The 27,409-nt window shown below is 31.3% G+C and overlaps 4 protein-coding genes across 6 annotated transcripts; 2 read left to right on the top strand and 2 right to left on the bottom strand.

The window, feature by feature from the left end:
* Positions 1–358: 358 nt before the first annotated feature.
* LOC139097587 (ankyrin repeat domain-containing protein 50) lies at positions 359–16,099 on the bottom strand. Of its 2 annotated transcripts, XM_070649473.1 has the most exons (9): positions 15,998–16,099; positions 15,376–15,836; positions 4,758–8,357; positions 4,470–4,665; positions 3,262–4,265; positions 2,852–3,194; positions 2,539–2,795; positions 2,113–2,471; positions 359–2,049 (listed from the first exon to the last, which is right to left on the bottom strand). In XM_070649473.1, exons 3-9 carry the CDS (start codon positions 8,259–8,261, stop codon positions 1,866–1,868), a joined length of 5,847 nt encoding a protein of 1,948 aa, XP_070505574.1. In that variant the 5' UTR covers positions 8,262–8,357; positions 15,376–15,836; positions 15,998–16,099; the 3' UTR covers positions 359–1,865. The 2 variants fall into 2 exon arrangements, with proteins under 2 accessions (XP_070505574.1, XP_070505575.1); XM_070649474.1 differs by lacking the exon at positions 15,376–15,836 and having other exon boundaries at positions 15,998–16,091.
* Positions 16,100–16,477: 378 nt separating this feature from the next.
* LOC139097591 (CCA tRNA nucleotidyltransferase 1, mitochondrial) lies at positions 16,478–18,279 on the top strand. Of its 2 annotated transcripts, none has more exons than XM_070649478.1 (5): positions 16,478–16,624; positions 16,688–17,416; positions 17,476–17,548; positions 17,599–17,818; positions 17,880–18,279. In XM_070649478.1, exons 1-5 carry the CDS (start codon positions 16,568–16,570, stop codon positions 18,211–18,213), a joined length of 1,413 nt encoding a protein of 470 aa, XP_070505579.1. In that variant the 5' UTR covers positions 16,478–16,567; the 3' UTR covers positions 18,214–18,279. The 2 variants fall into 2 exon arrangements, with proteins under 2 accessions (XP_070505579.1, XP_070505580.1); XM_070649479.1 differs by having other exon boundaries at positions 16,502–16,624; positions 16,693–17,416.
* A 50-nt stretch (positions 18,280–18,329) lies between these two features.
* l(2)k05819 (transmembrane protein 94-like protein l(2)k05819) lies at positions 18,330–23,521 on the top strand. The gene is made up of 6 exons (XM_070649480.1): positions 18,330–19,885; positions 19,947–20,094; positions 20,830–20,926; positions 20,990–21,244; positions 21,307–23,126; positions 23,220–23,521. Exons 1-6 carry the CDS (start codon positions 18,451–18,453, stop codon positions 23,446–23,448), a joined length of 3,984 nt encoding a protein of 1,327 aa, XP_070505581.1. The 5' UTR covers positions 18,330–18,450; the 3' UTR covers positions 23,449–23,521.
* Positions 23,522–23,617: 96 nt separating this feature from the next.
* On the bottom strand, positions 23,618–25,056 carry LOC139097605 (FERRY endosomal RAB5 effector complex subunit 3). Its single transcript, XM_070649492.1, has 2 exons — positions 24,915–25,056; positions 23,618–24,856 (listed from the first exon to the last, which is right to left on the bottom strand). The coding sequence occupies exons 1-2, from the start codon at positions 25,054–25,056 to the stop codon at positions 23,664–23,666; spliced, it is 1,335 nt and encodes a 444-aa protein (XP_070505593.1). The 3' UTR covers positions 23,618–23,663.
* Between the last annotated feature and the right edge of the window lie 2,353 nt (positions 25,057–27,409).

Genomic DNA, 27,409 nt, shown 5'->3' with positions numbered 1-27,409 from the left:
AATTAGCACCAGTCAAATATGATTTGAGTATACTTCCAAAATCAAATTATTTCAAGACGTTATTTTTTCAACAAGATTTGATTTTTACGTAGGAGGGAGGATATACGTTTCAGGTGCAAATATTTTGCCTGAAGAAAATAATCATCAGAACCGCCTCAGTTTAATGTTTGACACCTGTAATATACGGAGTTGAGTAGACTATTCCAAAAAAATTTGAGTAGACTCTAGATGCAGGCCTATCCATAGATAATTATCAAAACTATATGTAAATTTTCGAATAAATCTTTTATTTGAAATACAATTTCTCTTCCTTAAAATCTACTACATTCGTTATGTTAGAGTTTTTCACTTAAAATGTGTCATTTTAAAGAGAATAAAAACATAAATAAATAAAATAAAAAAAGACAAAATCACTTCATCATCAATTTTCTCAAAGAAAAGAATTGGAAATAAAATAAAATATTCACTACTAATTCGTGTTTAATAGTAAAAAATAAATATGTGGCATAATAGGATTCACTTTTATGTCATTTGTATGAACATAATCGACTAGCATAAATAAATCAAACAAACTCATTGAACATAATCAAAATTGCATAAAATGTTTCTCTTATGAGTTACTACATAATTGATGTAGAATTTAATATAGTTAATGTATGTTCAAATTTTTTTCCTTATCATTCAAGTAAATGTGTAAATACATCAAATGTCATGAAATGCAAATACTAATCATAAAACGAAATAAATGTATCAAAAAATTAGACCATTCTTGTTTACTTCATTGTTCCAGTTACGTTATATTTTTATCGCTTTTAATTGCTATTCATGTTTTTCTGTTTTTTTTATTATCAAAGTAATTTCAACTTCATATTCTATCGGCTTTTGTGCATGCATATTTTTGTTGAGTGCAAAAATATAACTGATTTTCTATACGTTAGGCTAAGTAAGGTCTATGGCTTGATTTGGTTACTCTCTGTATCATGGGTTGTTTATTAATGATTATGACTCGTAAGAAATTCTATTTGCAAATTGATATTGCTATGAAAATCATGAAACGTACTCGAAAAATATGCTTGAAATACAGACTGTTTATGAGTCTGTCTTTTGCATGCTTATCTAGCGATTATTTTTCCCATAACGAAATCAATTTTTAAAAGACTTTCACGAAAATATATGATAGGCCGGATTCATTTGTGAATTCAATAACTGCATAATTAACTTTTCGTATAATTTGAAGATAACTTTCATTAATGAATATGAAGAGACTTTTCGTAATGAAATGATAAGCTCAGAATTTCCTACTCTAATTTTTGATAACTTTCCTTTATGACTACTCTTTTTGGATGCATAAATTTCCTAAACTCTTTTTCTCTAAATATTTTCGTGCTTGGCGATTTCCAATATTTTTTCAACATTCTAAATGCGAGAATAATTCGAAAAATAATCTAATGTATTTTAGTGACATTATGGAATTGATTGTAATAATAATTACAATAATGTTAAATCTTCTGTAATATTTTTCTGTTTTACGCAATAACACTTGTTTCAAGAATAATGCACAATCAATAAAACTTTATCATTCTCAAAAGTTTATCATTCTCTATTGTTCCTGAATAAGATCTTTGTAGTTTCATAATTAATATTTCTACGAATATCTCTTTATAAAGTCATTCAATTTAAAACTTCTTTTAAAAGAACGAAAAAATGCGAGTATCATTCAATAAAATTTTTCATATAGTATATCGTTTACGTCATTCATTACTTTTAGCTTCCTTATAGAACTGATTTAAAATTCATGTCATGTTTAGCTGTCTTATTTCTTCAACTTTTTGTGTTGCTTCTTATAATTTTAATCATCTTCATGTTTACATTTGGCTCTCCTTTCTCCATTGAAATGTGCTAGATTTCACGCCAATACTAGATGAGCCTTGACTGCCTGAGGTGATATAGTTGTTTGTTCGTCGTATCAGATTTGCTGCTGAATCAATACGATTGCGAATTAAGCGCATTGCTGGATTTGTCGCAATTCCACTTCTTTTATTTGATTTACTAAAATAAAATACAATTTATGTTAATAAATGAAATATTAATCTCACAATAATAATATCTTACGCCTCCTTTTCCTTTTGTTCTTTTATATTATTTCCTAAAATTATTCTCATATGAGTGTCTCTAGCGAAATGTTCTGAGTCAACAGACGTCAAATTGTTAGACATAGCCATATCATCATGTGGTGAGCTTAAATCACTGCTCGGAGAATGCGGTGGTGAAGCATAAAGTGGCGACATGCATTCAAACAAATCTGCTTCATTTACATTTCTTCCTTGATACTCGTCAACATTTGGTAGAATTTGTGTGTGCTTCTTTCCATTACCAACTGATACAGTAGATTGCTGTTGAATGATGTTTGAATTTTTAGAATTATGGTGACGTGAATGCTTTTGTAGCTGTTGTGTGAAAGATATTGGAGCCTATTGATAAATAAAATTATCGTTATTACAAATTTTTTATCAAGTGTAAGTTTTTGCAACTACATACTTCGTTACTGCTTCCCGTTGACTGACTAGAAATCACACTTTTTCTTTTTTTTGCGCTACTAGTATCAGAATGCATAGTGTTTTCGTAAAAATTGCTACTTTGTGTTGACGTTGTTGCATGATGTCCATGACTATGTCCAGTCATATTATTAGCCATTAATAGATTTGGATTCTGAAGAGTATTTGGTGATGGTTGTAAAATTGATTTCTCATGAGGTTTATCTGGTGATTTTAATTGTAAATTTGGATGATGCTCGTCTATAAATACAAGATTATTAAATAGTGTTTATTAAAGTTTTAAATTATTTACTTACTTTTGACATAGTTTTCCAATATTTTGAGGACAGAAGTTCGATTTGATTTGGCTGCTAGTTTGAAAGGCGTTCGTCCACAATGGTCAGCTTTTAAGGGATTCGCTCCATATTGTAATAAAATTGATACACATTCTTCATGACCCTCCTGTGATGAAATTCCTAGAGCTGTTGCGCCTTGTTTACATGCGTGATCAGGGATTGCACCATAATATAGAAGAATTTGCATTACATCATGGTTTCCTTGCCAAGCACAAGAATGGAGAGGTGAACGATTTTCAAGGTCCAATGCATTCACATCCGCATTTCCAATAGTTATTAGCATTTTTACCATTTCAACATGACCCTAAGAAAATAAAGTTGTTTATTTTAGAAATATATCGAGAGTAGAAAATTAATTTATTAATTATTACCTGCCATGAAGCCACATGTAGTGCCGTTCTACCTTCTGAATCAGGAATGTTAACATTTACGTTTGAAAAATCGAGTAAAAATTTCACAACTTTTAGTTTATTCTCGAGAGCTAATATATAAAGCGTGGTTCTCGAATCTGCATCTTTTAAATTGACATCACATCCATATTTCAGTAACGTTTGAATACATTCAAAATGACTCTCTAGACATGCAAGCCTGAATGCAGTTTTACCATCATGTGCTCTTTGATCTATACATGCACTATGGATTTCTAAAATCGCTTGAATCACTGTATTATGACCCTCTTGAGCTGCTAAGTGCAATGGAGTTTTTCCTTCATTATCGCATTCATCAATTTTTGCTCCCGATTCTAGTAATTGAACACAAATATCGGCATATCCTTCAAAAGCTGAATAATGAAGAGGAGTCCAACCAGCATTATCGCGATGCATTTCATCTAACCCACGATCTAATAATTGACGTACTGTTTCGAGATTTCCTTGTGCGGCGGAAACACTTAAGCATGTTCTTCCTTCTGAATCCATACAATCGATTCCACAACCCCAGAAAAGCAATAATCTAACAACCTGTGAATGTCCACTTGTGCAAGATGCCCAAAGTGGAGTTCTTCCCATATGATCAGCTAAATCCGGATCAGCACTGTTTTCAAGCAAAAGTTCACAAATTTCCGCATTTCCTTCAAATGAGCTGACCAATAATGGTGACATTCCTTCATTATCTGTTTGATTTGGATTTGCACCAAATTCCAATAGAGTACTAATAACTTTTGAATAACCACTTGATCCACATAATGCTGCAACACATAGAGCGTTTCTTCCATCAAGATCTGTATGGTTAACATCTGCATTATTTTCAAGTAATATTTCAACGATGTCGTAATGCCCCATATATGATGCAGCAATCAAACTAGTTCTTCCTTGACGATCAATCGAATTGACATTTGCTTTTGCCTCAATCAGAATTCTCACAATATCCTCATTACCTATATATAATAATTTTATAATAATTGCATTAGAAACCTTGAACATCTTCGAGTGTTGAAAACGAATTTAAAAGGATTTTTAAAGAAAGAAAATATAAAATATTCAGTAAAAATCAATGATTTAAAAACAAAAATCATAAACCTTTTAAAATCGAAATTCCTCGAAATATTCTTTTTAAAATAGTCTAAAACATTTCACATTACCCGACCAACTGGCAGCTCTCAAAGCTGTTCGACCTTCTTTGTCGGCTTTATCAATGTCACATTTTTCGTGAGCAATTAATGTCTTCACGACCTCAGTATGACCACCCCATGATCCCGAACGTAATGGACTCCAACCGTCTCGATCAGCATGATTAACGTCAACTCCTACTCTTCGTCGGTTAGAAACCGGATCAACCTAAATTATTAAAAAATAATGATTAAGTTTTATTCTAAAATTTACATATTTTTTGTCAAATTAAAATTTTTAAAAAAATACTAATTGCTTACCCATACAAAGTCTAAAAGAAGTTTAACAATTTCGAGGTGACCGTTTCGAGCAGCAATGTTTAGTGCTGTTTGCCCATTGTGATCTTCAATTTCCAAATCAACAGGGCCTTTACAAGCACGTAATGCTCGTTCCATTAGCACGTGATTTCCATCGTTAGCTAAAACATGAATGAATGCTTTTCCTTTATGCATTTCCACATCTAGTCGTTCATATTGTACTGTCGAACAGTTGTCATTTACTGATGCTTGTTGAGAAGCCGTTGTATCGACATTTGTCACTTTCTGTTCAACATTACAACTTTTTTCGCTTGATATTAATAGTTCTGCCAACTCGGAATCAATTGTTTGAGATTTATCTGATGGAAGTGGTGAATTGACATTTGATGACTCACATGATAATTGTGAATCTAGATTATTTATACCAGTTTCCATTAGAACTTTTAAAATTTTTTGATCAGTTGGAAGGCTTGGTTTAAAGAAGTCACCAATAAAGCTAGAGAAGTCTCTTGACAGTCTACCACTCAGATAGAATTGCATCAATTTACGAGTCCTATAGGATTGATTAATATCAAATTCAAAATCAGTTTCACAATTTTTGCAGCAATTGAATGAATTGGTATAGAAGCAGTCACTTAGGTTTGTCCTCGATTCTAAGAGTATCATAAGTACGTCCAATTGAGAATTTTTGGTAGTCAAATATTCAGCCGTTTTTATCAAGTGAAGAATATAGTCGCGAACGCGATTTGGACATAATTGGTCAGTTATTAAGGTATAATACATTGAAATCATTAAATGTCCTTCATTTATGTCACATAGAAACTTTTTAGTACTAAACTTAACATCAATCAGCCACTCGCAGAATGAATTATGGAAAATTTTTATTGTTCCACGTTCTTCATCTAATTCCAATATATTTTTCATCAATCCTAATCGACGTTCGAATTCTTCATAATCAATCGTATAGTTGTGAGTTTTTAAGCAATTATATACAAAATCTTTATCAGCAGCGTCACTACATGCCAATAAAATGTTGAGAATCGGACGAATTTTCATATATTGCTTTTTGTTAAATGATTTTTGACAGAGATACAAAAATAATCCATAAAGTGTACACGGAATTAATTTGATTTCCCGAAAAGTGAAGAAATTTTCCTTTATACCATTTAATACTTTTCGTAGATACAATAAGCATCCATTAGATTTAATGTAAAGCTGATTTAAACTATCAATAATCTCTTTATTAAGATTGATACCACGAAAATCAGCATTTAATCTGTTGATAATGTATTGCTGAACATCCTTAACAACGTGGGATTTCCTTAAATCGTCTAATGTAAGCTTCTTAAAGCCTGAGAAAAGTTTTACAATATGTTTATTTTGTTTTTTAGCTGTACATACTAAGAAGAGCCATTTTGGTAGTAGGTGGATGTGATTCGAAAGCAATTCAGCAATATTTCTACTTTTTGTGTTATTTCTACCTTTCAATGTCGTTATCAATGTTCCATCATTAAGGTAGTTCTCATCAATTGAATCGACAAGCATTAGCAATGCACTCTTTGGTGGTGTGAGTTCAAGAAGGGGGAAGAGAATAGCTTTTTTGAAGCAATCGTCAGGATTCTTTTCTATATTATCTACAATTAATGATTCAAAAATTTCAGGGTTTTGTGACATCATGTTATAATAAGCATCAGCAAGAATGGTTCGACAATCTTTTTCTCTAGGTAATGGTGGTGGACGTTCTGATAATGGCTCATCATCCTTTTCAATTTCGTTTACGGTTATATTATTATTATCATTACTATTGTTTTGAGTATCAACTGTATTAGTAATATCATCTTCAATGGCTTCTCTAAGTTCATTAGCAATATCTTCCTCTAATTTTTGATCATTAATATCTGCTATAGCTTCTCCTCCACCAATTTGAATCGAATCTTCTGATTCATTTGGTGTGGTTGATGTATTTGTTGCCTCATTAGTAGTTGCTTGATGTATAGGTGACGTACTATTAGAGCTGTTTTTTGAAGATTTTTGCGTTCCTATTTTAACTGGAATTTTCGAAATTTTCTTACTTGGACTATTTTTTTCACTTTTTGTTCCGTCTGTCTTTTCATCTTTGGTAGTTGGGGAAATTTTCTTTTCATTTTGCTTATGTAAGAGCGGATGTGTTGAGTATTTAGACGCATCATCCGTTTGATTTTCATCTGTTGTTGGTTCCGATTTTTGACGTAAAATCTGTTTTTTGTTTTCACAAAACTCAGCAACTCGTTCGTTTAATTGAATTTCGTTTTTGATCATTTCTTCAAGTTCATGATCAACAACGGCTGGTGAGCCATCAATTTGATCAGTAGTTTGCATAATTTTTTTGTCTTGATCTTTCTTTTCATTTTCATCAGTCTCATGTTTACTCCACAAACTTGAGAAACTTAGAATTTGTAACGCCATGTTTCTAATGAATGTGCTCAAACTATGACAATCAGGATTTTGACTGTTTACAAAATAAAATGACATCAAACGTCGATTTAACATTCCTTTGGTACCATTATTTCCATTAATTATATCATTACAAATAGTAGTTTTCCCGCTTCCATTACTTCCTAATACGAGGTAACCAACAACAGGTAAATTTGCATTTTGCATTAATTGCTGCTGATTAACATTTGCTATTTCTGGAAGTGATGGAGGTAATTTCTTATTACCTTTTTGTTCTAATGACATTGCTATTTTTTTTAAGACCCATTCGCGATTGAGGTTTATATTAACTATAGTGGTCGAAGTCAAACGAGATGAAAAATTTGGTGATGATGGAACGATTTGCTGAGCTTGTAAAGCTATCTTATTTTGAAAATCTACAAGTTTATTTATTAGTTTTTCGGTTTCTTCCAGATCTCCACATGGTTCAAACGATTCATCTAAATTTATAAGATCTTTTTCAAGATCTCCTTCAATTTGTAAATTATCTTGAGGCGGTTCTTCTTTTGGTTGATCTTTTAAAATATTTTGATGTACTAAATTTACAAAATGTTCTTTGCGAGCTAAATATGAGAAACTTGATCCGATGTGCTCTTTTCCCGGCGGTTCAATTTTCTTATGCATGTGTGCTGTATCTTTCAAAAAATCTTTTATTCGATTCTCTCCGAGTTCGCTGTTTAAGTATGTTCGGTCCATTAAATTCTTTAATTCTAAATCTTCAGATCCATTTATGTGATGCTTAATATTACTTATTTTCTCACTATCTGGTCCTGGGGATTTTCTTGATTTATGTCGATCAGTTTTTCTCAAAGGTGTCGCATAAAGCGCATCTTTATGTTGCATTAAATTATTCATCGTTGGTGGTGTATCACAATCCAGACTATCAATATTATTATTTACTCTACAATTCTGTGATTCTGATGATACATAATCGTCATCGTTTTCATCTTTTTCTTTATTATTATTTATTATTGCTGCACTATTCTGAGTAATATTTTCATATATACCATCATGTATAGATGGTTTTTTTGACATTTCACTTTGTAACTCTCCTCGACAGCTGACCGATTCTTTATGCCACTTTGGTATTTTTTAAAGTATTATTATTTTTTGATGAACGTGAATGCGTGACTGTAAAAAAGAAGAAAGATTAAAATAGAACATTATGTTTTATATTTAAATTATTTTTTGAATATAAATGAAATGAATGTTTTTTGTATAAAGGTATAGATTCGGATAATTGAAAATTGCTCATCTATAAAAATAAATTTCCAACGATCCATAAATTTTACATACAAAGTTGAATTTAATAAGATTAAATATAATTTAAAATTATCAAAGGAAGTCTGAAACGTTATTTCAAGTGTCTATCTAGCTTACTACAGAGCTCAAATTAATAGTATTATGACAAGAAAAAAGCCGCATATTGAATTTCGGTGTGTATATTACTGAAGCGATTTCTTTATTTTTACACGCTTTTTTAAAATTTGCATTATGACATGATGTAAATAATTCTAGTGCAGGTCAAATAAGTGTAAACAATACATTTAAGTAGCACGTTGATCTGTAACGTGAAATATATTTCCCTCATCCGCCGTTTTTCGACTAATGATTATTCTTGTCTATTTTCTGAGATATGTTCCACATAAATTTTCCTAATGAGAATGTGAAACAAAGCAAATTTTTTTTCAACAGAATGAAAGAATTTTTGAAGAAATTTATTTCAAAAAGAGATTGAGGCATTCTCGTTCATGATCTTCTATTTAAAATTTTTTTCTCGTTCCAAGCATTGCTTTACATAAATGTATGCAAGTATTTTCTCATAGAAAGAAAAAAATCTATGTTGATTGAAAAATATGCTTCACATGCTGCGATATGTTTATGTTGAGTAACCGAGATTGCTTTAAAATGTTACGCAATGCGCAGTATATTAATTAATATAGCCATGCCTCTTTATAATAATGAACTAATAACTAATTATAAGTACAATTTACTAATTTACATTAACTGCCGCGTATTCAAATATTTAAATTAAATATTCAAAATCTTGATCAGTTTATTATGAAGAATTAATTTTACGTTCATTTACTAATGTTTAGTTTTAGAAGCAAATCGCTCATCGCCCACTGTCAATCACTAGTACAAACATATTAGCGTGTAAATTTGTCAGTTTCTACAAAGCATGACATAATGACATGATGTAAGTCACAAAATAAAAGTGGAAGAATAAGATATTTGGCAAAGAATTTCCTTTGAAGAAAATTTTTCCATGACAAGCTGTTCTATCGATTTTTAACTGGAGATTGTCAGAAAATTAGTTGAACATTGCAGAAATTAACTAAATTATTAACAAAAGAAAACAGGCAAACCAGACCATTACGCAAAAAGGAAAGAAAACTTTTACCATCAAGTCTTGACCTTCTGACAATTAGATTTCCCTTTCTATCTATACTAAATCGCATTAACACTTAATTTGGGTAACCAAAAAGTAAGAAAGAACAGAAGAAAAATAAAAAAATCATTCAAACAAAAACAAAAAGTTTCCACTTCGAAAAACTTTATTCATGCTGATATTCCACAAATACCCGTATCTCTTTTATCTAAGTAATAGTACTTGCAAACAAGCAAATGTCATTAGTATAAAAAAGAATTTTAATAAAAATAAATTCAAACTGATAGGAATAGGACACAATTAAATAATGAATTTCTAATTTCTCTTTTTAATTCATTACCAGTTATTATGTGTCTCTGGAATAGCTCTTTTGTTGAATATTCAACAAGTATAGAAATGCATTTAAATGAAACAACAAAGAATGCCTAAAGGTTTAATCATCATCTTCATTTGTTCATTCGTAAAAGTAGATTTTTTTTGTAAATATGGAAAGTGAAAGAAAAAAATGAATCAGACATAAATGTGTAAAGTAACAAAAGCTACTTATAATTTTAAAGGTATTTATGTTGTCATAAAATAAACTATACGTTCCTTACAATTAGTAAAATTAAACAACTAAACATGAACCCTAAGCCTTGCAGACAATGATTATTAGGTGAGTATGATCGTACTCATAAATAAACTCAATTAATATAATTGAGCATCATGCTTGTCTGTTCGGGGAACATGAATATTTTTTTAATGATACACATGTTTATTAATTTGGCATTTATAGGAATCAAGTCGTGTTATATGAAATGCTACTGACATAAATGTTTCAAATAGTTTTCAGGACGAGAATGAACAGTTTTAATATTTCGCAGAGACAACAGTGTAAGTTACGCGTTCTCATTTATAAATAAGTCTACAGCCACACAAAATTCCTGTGGTTTTATTGATGAAACATAATCCAATAAGCATCGGCGACATACAGTTCATGTTGAGTATCATTCGCGTGCCATATATTAAAGAAATCTGTGGCATCAAGAACCATTCAATCAATTTTAATCTGTTTCATCACACAAATAACTTACTCATTGATGCAAAACATCCAAAGAAAAATAAATGAACTAGAAATGTATGTGAAAAATCTCTTCACTGCAATTTGGCATCGAGAGAAAAAATAACAATGAGTTGAGAAGGAAAATATATTTACATATTAAATCCGATGAATAGAAACCGTGACATGATGAAGATTGGGGAAAGAAGAAAAACTTGTAGAATGAAATGAGAAATACTTTTCCCTGCCTATCATACTATAAATTCACATAAATATTTAATGATGCCCGGAAGTCTTTTTTATCTAGGTGAAAAAAAAGAAAAGGTGAATCCTTTGGATGTAGCAGATGTAATAAAAAGAAGAGAAATGATGATGAAAAGCATTTAGAAAGAATTGAATTGTATTAATAAATAAGTAGTTGGGTAAAGTTCTTCAAAAAAGGATCTTGTCACCTGTCACTTTGTTATTTTATGAGACTTACTCTCACCTGTCACTCAACAGCATAAGAAAATAAGAATATTTCGAAGAATTTCATGCCCAATTGTTAGATTTATTTTCACACATTTTCATTCACATGAGCATAAATTTTCCACACATTTACTCAATGAATGAATAATTTTCTTTTTTCTTTCATAAATCAATAAAACAAACAACACAAAAAGTAGAAAGTTACTTTGTACTAATAAAGGGAATGAAGAGTATATAATTTACATCAAAATATCAAGTACCATACAAGGTGAAACCAGGTCAGACATAATGACTAAAAATAAACTGCCTATTTTTTTTCTTATTCTTATGTTATTTATTTTTGCACCATAAAGGAAACAAGGAAAATGAAATTCGATAAGGAAAGGATTTTTTTAATGCATTAAAAAATCTTTCGAACCCTTTCCTTTTCCGTTAGTATTTCCCTTGCAACTATTTTATTGTTAACATGTTACTATTCAAATGTGAATATATAAACAGTTATGTGATTGATTAAGTATGAATGTGCCTTATCGCAAAATAAGGGAGAAATAAATAACAAAGCGATTATGAAATAAAACTAGTTAAGTTATTTAATACAACTTGAATATACGATAACAAATATAGCCATTGCACTCTGGCTTGTGTTTATGAAGAAAATAAAAAAATCCCAAAAACCTCATAAAAAATCTTTATCGACGTAGTTTGGAATTCTAATCGATTGTTTGAATACAAATATTGGTAGACACTAAGGTTTTGAACGTGTCTACATATTTATGCGATTACGGAAAATAAGTTTCCATCTATGTCTGATTTTTTGTTCAATATTCATACAATTTGAAAAGTTTATACATATAAGTAAGTAGATTCAATAAGTTGAGAATTCTAAAGGAAGTGAAACATTCTCGACATTCGATGCTTTAATGATTTCATTTCTTCTTTTCCTGATATTTTGGCATACTATGAATGCCAATTCCTTCTTTCTTTTCTGCTTGAATTCTTCTTCTTCTTCTGTCCTCAACCGACTCTTTCTGCTTCCTTGAGCATGCACTAAAGTATAATAATATGATGAAAAAATAAGAAGAAGAAGCTCATGCAGTCTGGTAGTCTATGAGGTGTATCATCTTCATTTCTTTTTTTGAATGTTTTTCTTTTTATAAATGATTTTGAAAATATGTACATAATGTGATGCATCTCACACATAGTTCAACAAACTGATGTATTTCTCTCTCTCTTTTTATCTAAATTAACGATGCAATCGTGCATCATAAATATTTCTCGTCTCCCACTAGTATTATTATTATTATTTTCTTACTCAATGATATACTATTTAGTGAATTCACATCACATATCAAGTAAAGATTTGAAATTTCTTTTGATGAAAATTTACTGCCATTAAATATAAGGAGGAGCAAGTCGTTTTTTAGAAATATTTTTATCAGCAGAAAGATTGATGACATTTTCTGTGACAACTTCTTTTTTTCATTGACATTTGATAAAAAACATTGAAGTGCCGAAAAGGAAGAAGAAGAATTGTTTACTAAAAAAACTAGTGTATCGGGTAGAAACCCAATGCGGATATATTCACACCGTCCATAAAAAGTCTCGCGGGTACTTCGCTTGGCAAATGTTTGAGGGATCAAGCTCCACTATTCGCTTGGCAAATGTGAGGGATCAGGCTCCAGCGGGTAGGCCAAGCTTCGCTTGGCAAATGTTTGAGGGATCAGGCTCCAGCGGGTAGGCCAAGCTTCGCTTGGCAAATGCTTGAGGGATCAGGCTCCAGGGGTAGGCAAGCTTGGCACATATTTGAGGGATCAGGCTCCAGTAAAGGTAGGCTGCTTCGCTTGGCAAATATTTGAGGATCAGGCTCCAGTTAGTAGGCCAAGCTTCGCTTGGCAAATGCTTGAGGGATCAGGCTCCAGTGGGTAGGCCAAGCTTCGCTTGGCACATATTTGAGGGATCAGGCTCCAACTAGGCCAAGCTTCGCTTGGCAAATGCATTGAGGAAAGGCTCCAGCGGGTAGGCTTTTTGAGGGATCAGGCTCCAGCGGGCAGGCCAAGCTTCGCTTGACACATGTTTGAATTTTCATACAATTTTCAATTTTTCAAAAATCATAATAACCATTAAATTTTTATTGAAATTTCTTATGAAAACGAAGGTTTTTTGCTTTTTTAGAAGCAACGCCTGTTCCTGCCTTGCCCAAAAACTAATCAGCTCTTCTATAAGTAATACGGATCGATTGCAAAAAACTAGAGGTCTCTATATGTCTCGTTATTGAGATTTCTTGCTGATTAAAAGAAAGCGAATTTTTCGATTTTCTCGGCAATGCCTCAACCAATTTCAAATCTGTTTTTTGATTATGATCTGAAATTCCAGGCACAACTTTTTTAGAATACAACTTTCATTATGCTTAGTTTTGCTGGAAAATCCAAAAACTGGTTTTCCAATCTGAACAAAAAACATTGAAGTGCCGAAAAGGAAGAAGAAGAATTGTTTACTAAAAAAAAATATTGAAGCAATACGTTCGTGTTGGCTATAACTCTAAGTACATATTTAATAAAAATGAAACATAAACATAACATTGGAATGAAATTCAATATTCTATAATAGAATATGATACCTGAACAACAACACATGTACATCTGATCCAAGTATAAAATATGAGTGCTTATAATTTTAGATCAATTACATCACACATAATATTCATCAAAAGATGTACGAATAAAAGTCTCAAAGATTTATGATGTGTTGTCGTTAAAGATTAAAATTACATATAACACAACATATTTTAATTGCGCGTCATGTTGTGAGGGGAATCTCTGAAGCTAATATTTATTTCAACTTCTGATTGAATTTTGTAACTTCATTTATGGCCTTCTAAATCCGTCTATCGTTTTTCACATACATATTAAAATAAATTTGATTAGCTTACTGGATTTTTTCTCTCTTTCCCGTTCTGTTTATTCAATAAAAGTACTATATTTTTACATAAACATGAGAAACTTCATAGCTTCCGCAGTATGTTATTTTCTTGTAATAATTGAACAATCATAATCTAATCTATCAGTATTTATCTTCAATTTCTATACAATACTATGTATTGCATGAAAAAAATTGATCAATTTATGATGTTTTCAATTTATAAGTAAAGTAATCAACAAAAGAATTCCTTTAATGTATTAAATTATGAGCGAGCAGAAGCGCCTAATAAAGTATATTTTGACCTTTTCACATAATTCTATTTCAGAACATTATTTTTTGAGTGTCAACATAATTTAATAGTTATATTTCTTTATTTATGGAGTTTGCTTTAGTGCTCATATTTTTTTTTGTCAGCACTAAAAAATCAATAAAAACCTTCAACTGCAAATTTTTTTATTAATTCAGCTTTGTTCCTATTGATTTGGCTATTAAAAGCAGTCAGCTTATAATTAAATTATAAACCTTTCGTTTAAAAAAAGTTGTCAACTGCGAGGAATGTCACAATGCGTGTGTTAACTTTTGGAAAAATTTGTTTAAACATAGCTCGACTCATTTGATCATAAAATGAATTTATTTATAAACTCCATAGATTTTGCTAAAAAAAACATGTGAAAGAGGTTTAGAAGTTGAAAGAATTATTGAAATCATCGGCAACAACTGACTGAAAAATGAATTTTATATGGCGTTTTAAAAAATACTCGTACGAGTATTAAAAAATAGCCCTTTTGTGCTATCCATCCATGTGTTCATCGTCAATTTATGTATGCGAAAAAAATTAAATGAGTATGAAGAAGAAAGTTTGCTTTTACACAGTTGGAGTTTTCATCTAAATTGGCACTTCATTTTATATTTAATTTCATTCAACTTCTCTCCCTCGTTTCAATGCTCTTTTTACAAACAATTTTTAAGCACTTATTTTACATACACACGATGTTGCCTTAGAGCCTATTGATGCGTATGAGTCAATTCTATAGAATTTGTTGACATGAGATTTGAAATGTATTGTAAAATAAATATTTTGCAAACACTTGTGTATGACTTTCTGAATAAAACAGCAACAATAAATAGAAAATAGTTAGTTGAAAAATCTCAGACGTCCGTTTCATTGCACTTCAAATATCAAAACACATAAATCTCAAATGTCTGGTCGAGTTACGATCCAAATGCGCTCAAAATGCACACATTCGGAAAATAATATTGCGGCTTTTCACTTGTGCAATTTTAATTCATTTGACGCGACACAAAAAGGAAAATAGAATTAATGAACTCACCGGCAATTATAATATTGGACAAATTTTTCCCTCTTTAATGTCTCTTTTCTTTATTTTTTGCGTAATAGGGGTTCACTAAATCTCATAAAGCACACTGTGTGACGAATGAGTATTTTATGTATCCTTTCTTTTTTTCTGTACGTACAAATGAATCAATTTCTCGAAGGGTTGGGTTTTTATTAGACATTCAGATTTGCCTTTTTCCAACAAAACTTTAATTTATTCACGGTTTTCGTTTCAACTTTTCTATATTAATTGGCTGAGATCGTTTAAAATATAGTTTACATTTGCACATTTCACAAAAATCAAAAAGATGTATCTGACTTTTTACTCGATAGACTTTTTGTGTACACTTAACATGTCTATTAATTTTTCTCTTCTCTGATAAGCACTCCTACGCAAACTTTTTCTCTTGATTTACACAATTTTCATGTTTTATCGTTTTTCTTTATTTCTTTACACTATAATATACAAGAATATTGATAAGCAACTTGTTTTAATATTTTATCTTAATAATTTCCCATAAAATAAGTATGAATCACTTTGAAATTAGATTTTTCACAAAATTGCAAAACGGATGATTAAAAAAACACAAATTTATGGTACAATTTTTTTATCTTACATTTATCCTTCACTTCACACACATTTTAAACGTTGTAAACTATAGTTAAAATATATTTCTAGCTTAATTAAATGCTTTTTTCTGTGAATAATTTAATTTTTTCTTTAAGAGAAAATTTTTATGTCTTTTCTTATAAACAAAAATGTCAGTACGTAAAGTATTACGTACGTAATTTTACGTAATAAAAATAACGATTTCGAAAAAATTAAAAAAACGATTTCGAAATTTGAATGAATCAAAAGTTTTATGCAACGAACTTTTAAATTATTTGTTTTTTTCGCAATTTTCTTAAAAACCCTGAATTAACATGCTGCAGATAACATCCATTGACATTAATCGTAAATTTGTGAATCGTTTAAACTTATCAAATATTTCGGGACATTCTTTGTTTTAATGATATTAAGGAAAATTTAATTTTTTTGATATGAACATTCCTTATCAATGATGTTTTCGTGAGTAGTTTTTCTGGATCGTCGTGATTTCATTTACCGACACAAATAAAAACAAAAAAATCTAGTTCTAATTCTCCGGTATTAATGCATTTAATTAAGCTTATTTCACAATGAAAGCATGTTAATAACAAGGTATATTTTTAAACAGCATAGAATAGTTAATAAATCATATCTTGTAAGTATAAATTTACAATATTTCAAAATAATAAAAATTTTGATCAAAACATGTCAATTTCAGAAAAGTTTTGCAAGATTATTAAGTTCTAATACATCAGTGAGAAAAATGGATCCAGACGTCAAATATAGAGAAAATCCAGTGGTGAAAAAAATGGATAATGATCTCTTCCGATCTATTTTTACGCCTGAATTAAAATATTTGATTGAAATATTCTCCAAGTACAATTATGAAGTGAGAATTGCAGGCGGTGCTGTACGGGATCTTGTTATGGGAAAGAAACCAACTGATTTAGATTTTGCAACAGTGGCAACTCCTGAAGAGATGAAGAAAATGTTTGATGCTGAAAATATCAGGATGATAAATATGAATGGTGAAAAGCATGGAACTATAACTGCAAGAATAAACAATCAAGAGAATTTTGAATGTACAACATTGAGAGTTGATATTGCTACTGACGGTAGACATGCAGAAGTTGAATTCACTAAAGACTGGTTGCTTGATGCTAACAGAAGAGATTTAACTATCAATTCAATGTTTCTAGGATTTGATGGATCCATTTTTGATTACTTCTATGGATATGAAGATCTTTTAGAGCGAAAAGTCCGTTTTGTTGGCAATGCTGATAAGCGAATTAAAGAGGACTTTTTACGAATTCTTAGATATTTCCGATTTTATGGACGTATTGCTGATGATCCTGATAAACACGATGAGAAAACGATTGAAATTATCGCCAATAATGTAGATGGCCTGCAAAACATAAGCGGTGAACGAATTTGGGTGGAAGTTAAGGTACAAGCTTTTGCTTTATTCGTTATTTACTTGACATTACATGTAAAGTTTATTTTCAGAAAACATTGCAAGGAAAATATGCAGAAGAGTTGATGCTTAAGATGGTAGATTGTGGAATATCTAAATTTATTGGTAAGTTTTTTACGTTTTGACCAACTACTTCTCATTTGACACTTATTCAGGTTTACCAGAAAATCCAAACATTGAAGAGTTTAAACGACTAAAGGAGAATAAAATACCAAATGTCGAATACAATTCAATTACTTTAATATCTGCACTTTTATATACACCAGAAGATGCATTTAAAGTACATGAAAGATTAAAGTTGTCGGCATATGAGAGAGACTTGATGTACTTCATTATGAAATCTAAAGAAAGTGATCAAGACTTCGATAAATTATTGTAACTATGAGATTATTATAGATTTAAGATATTTCAGATTACATATCGAATTTATTTACAGGACCTTCCAGCAAATGTGTATGCAGACATTTGTAGGCAAGCCGAAGGACGTAAAAGAATATGTTGAAGAGTTTTTGAAATTTTTGTGCAAAAAGGATCTCTATGAAAAACTAAAGGAATGGGAAATACCACGATTTCCAATCGATGGCGCAACATTAAAAAAGCATGGATGTCCATCAGGCAAAATAATGGGAGTAATATTCTGCAGATTAAAAGAAATTTGGGCTAAGAATGAATTCAAATCAACATCTGATGAACTTTTAATTGAATTACCTAAAATTTTAAATGAATTAAATATTGTTGATGGCAAGCAGGTAAAAAAAGCTAGAACTTAAAGTTTCTTATGAGAATCATGTATAAAATAACGGAGATAATAAATTTTTTGAACATACTAAACTAAACGTGTTGAACCCTGGATGATGTAAATATTACGTGCAACATAGAACAGCTGATAATCAAGCAACGTGCAATTATAAGTGTGTTAGTAATTTTTCATAATAAACATAAATCGAAAGTGAAAATTCTTTAAAATTTTATTTATTTTATGTTGCATAGACAGTAAAGTGTACAAAATGAATATTGAGACAAATGCAACAGTTGGTTTGAGTACGCAAGATGCTCTTAAAAAGTTACATGAAGACATTAAGAAAGTCGTAGATGCAGAATATGAAAATCAAAAGAGGAAAAAACTTAAAAAGGATCAAAATCATAAAATTCTATCCAATTATTCAATTTTCATTTCACTTTTAGTGATCGCCGGACTTTTTATAACAACTTATTATTTTACGGCAGTGCTCGTTCTATCGTTACTTATTTTTAACATAATTTTTGTTTATCGAGAGGAGAAACTGAAATCCACAGAAATGCTAAGAAAGACACAAGAATTACTAGACGAAATAGAATTGTCAATAAACCTTTCAAAAGACTGGAAAAGCATCAATTATCCCTCATTATGCTCTCCATTATCTCCTTGTATAAGTCTGAGTTGGTGTTATCGGGATCATGAGCTAAGAAATTTACCGACTGCATTACTTGTTGAAGGCGATGTTATTGTCCTTCGAGTAGGTCAAGTTTCTCCTGCAAATGTCCGTGAGATAACGAATAATTCAAAACCAAGAACATTTAAACTAGGCGAGACATATGGACACAGTTCAAATTTTGGAGGTGCACCAACAAAACCGATTGCAGTTCAACCTTTACCGGATTTAATGTGTATCGTTGAGCACACACCATTTATTGATAATTTAGAATATTCATTAGAACATTTTTTGGATCGTCCACCAACATTTCACAATCATCAGCAGCATATATTGATTAATATTTACTTACAAAAATATGTATTTATTATGGTCCTCATTCTTGTCATTGCCACAATCATTCTGAGAGCTTTCGACAGTTACTTCTTCAAAGGAAAAATCATGCATACAAATTGGACCAATATTGGAATTTTGAATTGCGTCTCATCACTTTTTAGTCTGTCGCCATTAATATTTCCTTTATTATGGATTAATTTGCATCATTGGGGATCAGCAAGACTACAGACATTGCTCTCAATACCTCAACCACTCATGCAAATTGAGAAAACTAAAAGTTCACCAGAAATGATGGATACACCAACATCTGATTTGGATATGCCGATTATACCTCGGAAACAAGTATTTTTCAATTATTTGAGAATTCTTAGTGGAAGTTGTGACTTGTTAAGCAGATCAACTAACATAATTCAAGTATTGGGATCCGTATCTGCATTTTGTTGTGTGGATAAGAAAGGACTTTTGTCATGGCCGAATCCAACACCTGAAAAAGTATTTTTTCTACGAGACGCAAATGTCGAAGGAAACTCGAGAGATTCGAGTGATTCAAGCTTGAGTTCGGAATCGACGGATCAAAATGAACAAGGAACAATCGCTGAAGTTTTGGATGTCACAAATGATCAAAACAGTCCCTTTAAATTGGAATTTGATGATCATGAATGGAAGAATCATTTAAGCTCACTAAAACCGTTAGGTATGGAATCAATCAAAATCGACAAATATTCATGCTTTAACATACTGAATTGAAATTTAAGGTCTAGCTATTTTGGTCAACACATGCTGCGATAAAACACAATATGCGTACTCCAAATTCTGCAGTCACATCGCGGCAGCATCAATGATTGATAAAAATTTAGTTCCAGTAACGAATCGGTATGATTTATGTGCAAGCTTTATGCATGGGTATGTATAAGCTTTTTGAATGGTAGTGGTTTTAAATTAATAAATTATGAATAGTAATGCTAGACTTTCTATTGACAAGAAACAGTATTCTACATTGATGGTAATTACGAGTTTGAATTAAGAATTGAATCTGTGTGATGGATATTAAGTCCAGGGGTGTATCTAAAAAGTTTTCTATATTGAAACCGTACATGGATATGCCCTTGGCAAGGAGAATCTATATGATTCCCTGATTCTAATTTTAATCTCAAAATCCGGGTCAGGAAAGTGATTTTCATGTCTTAAATGTTAATTCATGGCTTCTGGCTTCGCAAAAGCTTTGAAAAAATGATAGCTTAGTCTTTCAAAAAATGCTTAATTTTAAGACTTATTAATCACTAGAATATAGGTAAAGTAAACTCATTTGTATTATAACTTTCATCAACTATAACTTCTTTGATTAGTCTATTAGCCGAGAAATTCTCTCATAGTAAATTGGCATAGTTTAAGGAATAAAAAGCACTCATGGATTTCTTGGTATTTCATGCCAAATTAAAAATTTGAAAGCATTTTAAAGCATGCGAAATTTTTAGTTTTGTGTGTTCATTTTTGTAAATATTTTAGAAATTTTGCTGTTTCTGTCTGTTTTATAGCTTTTTAAAGCAACAACTTTCATACTTTCAAGTGGAGGTTGATGTCCCTAAACTTCATATTTTTCCGTAAACTAATATTGTATATTTTCATATTTAACTATAGACGCTGTCTCTGTGAACTAGCAAGACAGATTGGATTTTTGCCACAGGCAAAGAACATTTTTAATTTTGAAGGACAAATATCGAGCTATCGTCACTTGGTAAGCTATTAATTTAAAATTATCAGCCACTCAACATTAAGAAAATTCTTACAAATTTCACAGCAACCGGAAGTAATCAGACGCGATACACGTTTTGCCAAATCCTTGCATCTAGCAACAAAGATCAAAATCCCATTTCCACATTCATTATCAGTTGTCATTAGAGAACTTCATGGCGGTTCCTTTCAACTTTTAAGTCAAGGCACTGCTGACATAATTTTGGATTCGTGTGATGATTTTTGGAGTGGAAAGGATTTACGACCATTAAAGGAAGAGGAACGTAAACGAGCTCAAGATTTTTATCAACGGAATGCATTGGTAAGATAGTTTGATGACCGATCCTTGATAATTACTCATTACTTCTTTTGTACTTCTATTAGACTGCATATTGTACAGCATTTTCATATCGTCCACTACGGCATAGCATTACAGGAATGTTAGCGGGTCCAAAACCAACCGATATATCCTCATGTGATGTGGCATATTTAGAACTTCCTCCAGAGTCATTTGAGCGAGTAAAGCATTCGGAAAAGAGCAACTGTGATTTTGAGGGTCACTCAATGTCACATTCAATCAGTTCCGACTCCTTGCTATTTTCTGATGTTAAAGAACAGCCAGTCAGTGACATTGAAGGATGCTTTGAAATGCAATCACATCAGATTTTCATTGGAATGGTTACGATGCAATATCAAGCACAAACGGACATTGTACAGCTGATTGAAAGATTCGAGAAAGCTTGCATTCGATTTGTGCATTTTAGTAAGGAAAATGAATTAAGATCAAGAGTATTTAGTGAAAAAATGGGTCTTGAATCAGGATGGAATTGTCACATATCGCTATTGGAACCAGATGAGCATACTTCACTTCCCTCGCCGAAGCATTCAAAAAACTTCAATGAAAAACAAAAAGACACTGAAAAAGAACAAGAAATTAAAGACATAACGGACGAATATTCACGACTTCTTCCACATTCAAATTTTGAATCAACAAAAATTCTTTCCTCGTCAGCTCCTTGTGCTATATCAGATCCAAAGGAGCTGCAACAACAACAAAATGAAGTTGAAGATGAGAATAAACAAACGTCTAGAAATAGCTCAATATCAAATCATGATTCCGTGATGGAAGGCTTGCCACACGAGGATATCCATAATCAATCGATTAGTATTACAACTGACAGTTCTGAACAAAGTAATCCAATTCCAATTTACATTTCAAATCGTGCAAAATTGCCGAGGGGAATCAAAAATATTGAGCCGCATATAGAAAATGTAGATAATGTCCCATTACTTGTATCATTATTTACTGATTGCTTGCCAGAGGCAACAAAGGAAATGCTAAGGATTATGCAAGCTCATGGAGAGATTTGTGTAGTCATGGGATCGGCTGCTAATGCTAATTCAAATTGCCAAATCTTTCTTCAAGCTAATTGTGCAATCGGCTGTGAGCCACTTTATCCAACAGTTTGCCAAAATGTACAAGCATATACGGAATCGAATTTGTATAACAATAAGCAAAAATATTTAAGTAATGATCGACCTCGTAAATGGTACGATATACAAAAGAGCGTGACAATATCACCAATTTATCTTAGTCGCATGTTAAATTCACTTCCATGCTCCATTTCTGTACGACGTGATGAGCCTATATCAATTTTGGGACTCATTGAACTGGCAAGAAAATTTTCAATTGGTCTATGGAATTGTGTACAGTTCTATTCATGCACAGCAATTATGTTTTCAATACTAAATATGCTAAGCTGTGCAATGAGCTTACCACCAATTATCCTGCCTGATTTATTGCTTTATCTCATGTGCTTTATTGTAGCACCTTTGGCAATATCACTCGTACGAATTGAATCCGATACAAACATCATGAATCGTGCATGCGGAAAAAAGTCAATGTTTAAAGTTGACTTTAATACATTTCTATTTATTTTGTGGTGTTATGGTGCTAAATATATCGTATCGATTGTCATTCTTATCATCATCTATCTATTCACTGTCGATCACATTGTTTTTGATTTAGTAGCGGCGCATGAAGAAGATTTTTTAAAAGACACAACCTTAGCACGTCAATTTATTCTTTTTGGTGCCGTTTTGCATTTAGTTATCATTTCCTCATCATTTGTACATCGTGATTACTCATTTTGGCAAAAAAGTCCAATGAGCAATTCATGTTGGATGGTCACAAGTCTAATTATGTGAGTACAATTTACATTTACTTCTGTAATGCAATGTCCTGCATGCGTTCCTTTAAAATGCAATTTATGCTAATTTATTTCTATTTTTCACAGACTGGTAGTTCACTTCTTATTATTTATATGTCAAGTGGTTTTCAACGAATATAATTTAAAAGAGATGAATGAAAAGTGGCCAGCATTAATCGTACTTATTGCATCGGTGATTGTTATAGGAGGTGTTGCAGAGTTATGCAAATATTACGAGATAAAGAAGGAGTCGCGAGCGCATCGAAGAGCACGATTAGATTTTGGCACAAAATTAGGAATGAATTCACCATTTTAAGGTCATTTTATGTTATTTGTACTGAATGTGTTAAACTTAGTTGACAGGAATAAACTATAAGTGTAGTAAGTTATGAATTTATTTTATTTCAACTAAATGATATTAACGCTTTCTATTCATGCATGAATAATATACTGTTGGATATAATATCTATTTAAATGCTTTGCATACTTGCAAATAAGATAAAGAGATTCAATAAATAGCCAAATATTCTTTTAAAGAAACTTAGTATTGGCGACTCTAAAGATTGATGGAATCATTTGCGAAATGGACGAAAATAATTCCTCAGAAATATCGGCTGGAAGTAGTAATTGTAATGTACTTAGCTCGCTTCCCGTGGATGATGATTCGATCATAAAACCTTTGGTGCATTTGAGAACAAGTTCAGCTCGACGCATACACCAAGATAAAGTCATTTCCTCTGACATTTCATTTTTCAAGAGAGCAGGAATTGTGAGTTGAGTACAGTCATAACGATTTGCTACTTTCAGGATACTTCGTAAGCCCATTATACAAGGATGTCGTGAATTCATTTCATTTGTCGAATCATCACAGACTAGATGGAAAATTAAATGACATTGTGATAAATTGGAATGTTTTGTAATGAAGAAATCGCCAGGTTTTAGTCGTGTTTCGCCACTTGATTTTAGGTCATGCTGAATTTGGTCTAATTGTTCATCAATTTGAGTGAAATGAAATTCTGTTGATAGATTTGCATTCCTAATAATTTTCTGATTTGCCATAACTTGATAAGCTGAAGCTGAAGGAACTAGACAAACGACTCCACATAATGAGCTTGAATAAATCCCAAGTTGAATATTTCCATTGATCATTGATTCGCTATTTTCATTTACTAATGGACTGCATAAATCTGTTATGTCAGCTGATAATATTCTGATATTATGAGTCGACTTCAATTGTGACCCTAAATGGATAGTAAACGATTCTTCTCGACGATCAGCAGTCTTATGAATATTTGGAAACATTGAAGATTTGTTGCCAATAGCAGTGGTCGGTGAATCGAGAAACTTTTGACTCATTTGTGAAGTAACCCATTCACGATATTCATTCTTCTGATGTCCTCTTTTAGCCTCTAGTTCTGATTCAAACTGCTTTCTCATTAGATGTGCTGTACTATACTGCTGTTTTAATAAATCATTGATATCATCAGGCGTTGTTTCAACGTCTAGTAAATTAATTTTTGTATCCATAACTTCTTGATGCATTTCATTTAATGACGAAAGCTCCTTTTCCATCTTCAACACTAAACTTGATATTTCAGGGGCGTATTTTTGTTCTTTCACTAGAATCTCTTGTAAAGAGCTGGAATGGACTAATTGATGGTAACATTGTGCAAAAATTTGATCATCTGATGGGCAGTTCTTATCGCTGCAATCCAGAATTTCGTCTGTAATAACAGAAAGGCTTAATTAATATTTTTCATTAGCGAAATAATGAAATCTCACCTTTATACAGCTTTTCCAAGTTTTTGATGGTTTCATCCACGTTTATTTCATTCTTCCTAAACTTATTTAATAATTCACTGTCTAATTGATCAAAATCTCGCTTTGGTTTTTCCTCAATTACTATATTTTCCTCGCAAAACATTTTCACGAATATTTTTAAAAATGTAAATAAAACAAATCTGGAATTTGAATCTCAAATGGTCGTTTGAATAATTCAAAAAATATGTAAGCTAATAATCCAAAATAGACAATTGAGATTAACAGCATTAATTTAGATCCGTAAATAATTAATTTTGCAACTTCGCAATTAATTAGCCGATAAAATTAATATTTTCATTTCATCAAAACTTTACAAATGTTTTCAAAACTGTTGAGGTGTTTTGTGAATAGATTTTCAAATTTCTCATTTCAGTTAACTTTTTATGTTTCTTAGAGATTTAAATGCACGTCACACGAGTGACATGTGAAACGTTTCGCGAGACTTTCATAGCATTCTTTATCCTTACTGAACATTATTCTGTTCAGTAATTTGATTACAAACTAAACTTTGCAAATTATCAATAAAATTTAGCAATTAACAGTGCTAATTGTGACAATAGACTAACATTAAAGTTAATAAAAGTCCAAAACGGCAGTTACAAACTACACTAATATAGAATAAATTTGAGAATATGGACAACATTTTTGTCGCAAATTTCACGTCTATAAATCTCTATGCATTGAATTATTAGTCAATAAATTTCAACTATAAAATTTAAATTAAATTTACATTGACAATAAAGATGTAACATGGTACACAAAAAAATATTGGAATACTCTTATCACTACATTAAAATCTCGGCAAAAAAAAAAGACTTTACTCGATCAACAGCGTTTCGATTAGGGATTTTATAAATTGAAAATTATTGAATTGCCTCGTCAAACAACATTTCTCCTTCCTTACTTCCCCACATTCCATCCACTTCCTTGTGCCTACTATAACAATGGAAATTGTATTTTATCGCAATATAAACGGCATGAAGGAAGGGAAAATAAATTTCAATTCTATGTCGACGCATAGTGGTGTGTAATATGATGATGACGATATCACATCGCGCGAAAAATTTACATCACTGAACTCTGTTTGACTCTCTTATGGCTAGAATAGTTAATGTATACTAAATTCCAACAAAAACAATTATTTTTCATTTTTATTCGCCTTCTAACCATCGCCTTAAGAATACTATCTATTTCGTGTCGACTAGCGGGAGGTTAATGGTGATGATTTAACGTTTAAAACTCTAAGCTTTTTTACCTCGAAACGTGTTCTTATCTCCTTCGACTATTTTATTTTATTTTCTTGAAACAGGACAATAAGAAGAGGACAATGGGGCTGTTCTAATATTAAGTAATACCAAAAAAGATTCTTACGAGCTTAGTTCGTTGGTTGTACGGATCAATTTTAATTCTAGACCTCCTTAAATTGCATATGAACCCGATTCTATCGCTGGCTACCACCTGCTATTTCTAAAAGCAATTCCAAAAATCTGAGCGGCACGCTGCGACAAGTTCTATTTTTCATCATCCAACCAAAAATAGGCGTGATTGTGCCTTCAGGACACCTCCACGCTATTTTGATATGACGACGTAGCGGTGCTCTAGTAAATATTTTGTGCTGCTGGGTACTGTATCTTTCAATTGCTTTTATGATTGAGATTTTGGGGAGCATCTAAATATTTGATACAAATTCCTACTTTATGACTTTCTAGGATCTAAATTTCCATTAAATTATTTTTTTTCCGATTCTATTTCTATAAATAACATAGACTATAAATTGATGTATTTCTCATTCCCACTTTGCTCCTACTCTTCTTTCGCCACCTCCTAAACGTTACGATATACCTGAATGACCCGAAATATGCATGCATTTCGTGGAAGAAAAAGACATAAAAAGATAATGTTTATACTCTAATTCACTCATGAACTCAATACATGTCCTTGGTACAAAAAGTTTAGAATTCTAAAATCACATTTCAGACTGAGACGACAACAGATATATTATGAAGAGAAATGAATCAAATATGCTTATGAATAACAAATGATTTTCTGTTTCATGACTCTCTTGGAAATTTATTCTACAATCGTATACTTAACTTATCATTTGGATTGTGTACATGTTAGTATGGGAATTGTTTTGTCTTTATTTGAGCCTCATGTCTCATCCGCGATGGGAATATCGTGATTTGAAGCAATCATGATCACTTTTCATAATTAATATTATCTTTTATCATGAGAATTTCATTTCCTTCCGTAAATAAAATTCTTAATAAATACATATTATTTAAAAGACTCTTATCTGATATGGAAATTTGTTTAGTTTTATTGCTATCTTAATATATGTATAATTCATTCTTCATTCTAGACACTTATTGATTATTTTATGACCTGTGAAATAAATTAATTAAGGGATGTGTGGAAATTACAGTATTGAATGTATTATATTAAAAGAAACCTCT

The sequence above is a fragment of the Chironomus tepperi genome, unplaced genomic scaffold (assembly GCF_022539635.2).
Source record: "Chironomus tepperi strain 1889 unplaced genomic scaffold, CSIRO-AGI_Ctep_v1 contig_425, whole genome shotgun sequence".
Classification (NCBI taxonomy): domain Eukaryota; kingdom Metazoa; phylum Arthropoda; class Insecta; order Diptera; family Chironomidae; genus Chironomus; species Chironomus tepperi.
Note: the sequence above shows the minus strand (reverse complement) of the source record. Positions and strands in the feature narration are given on the sequence as shown.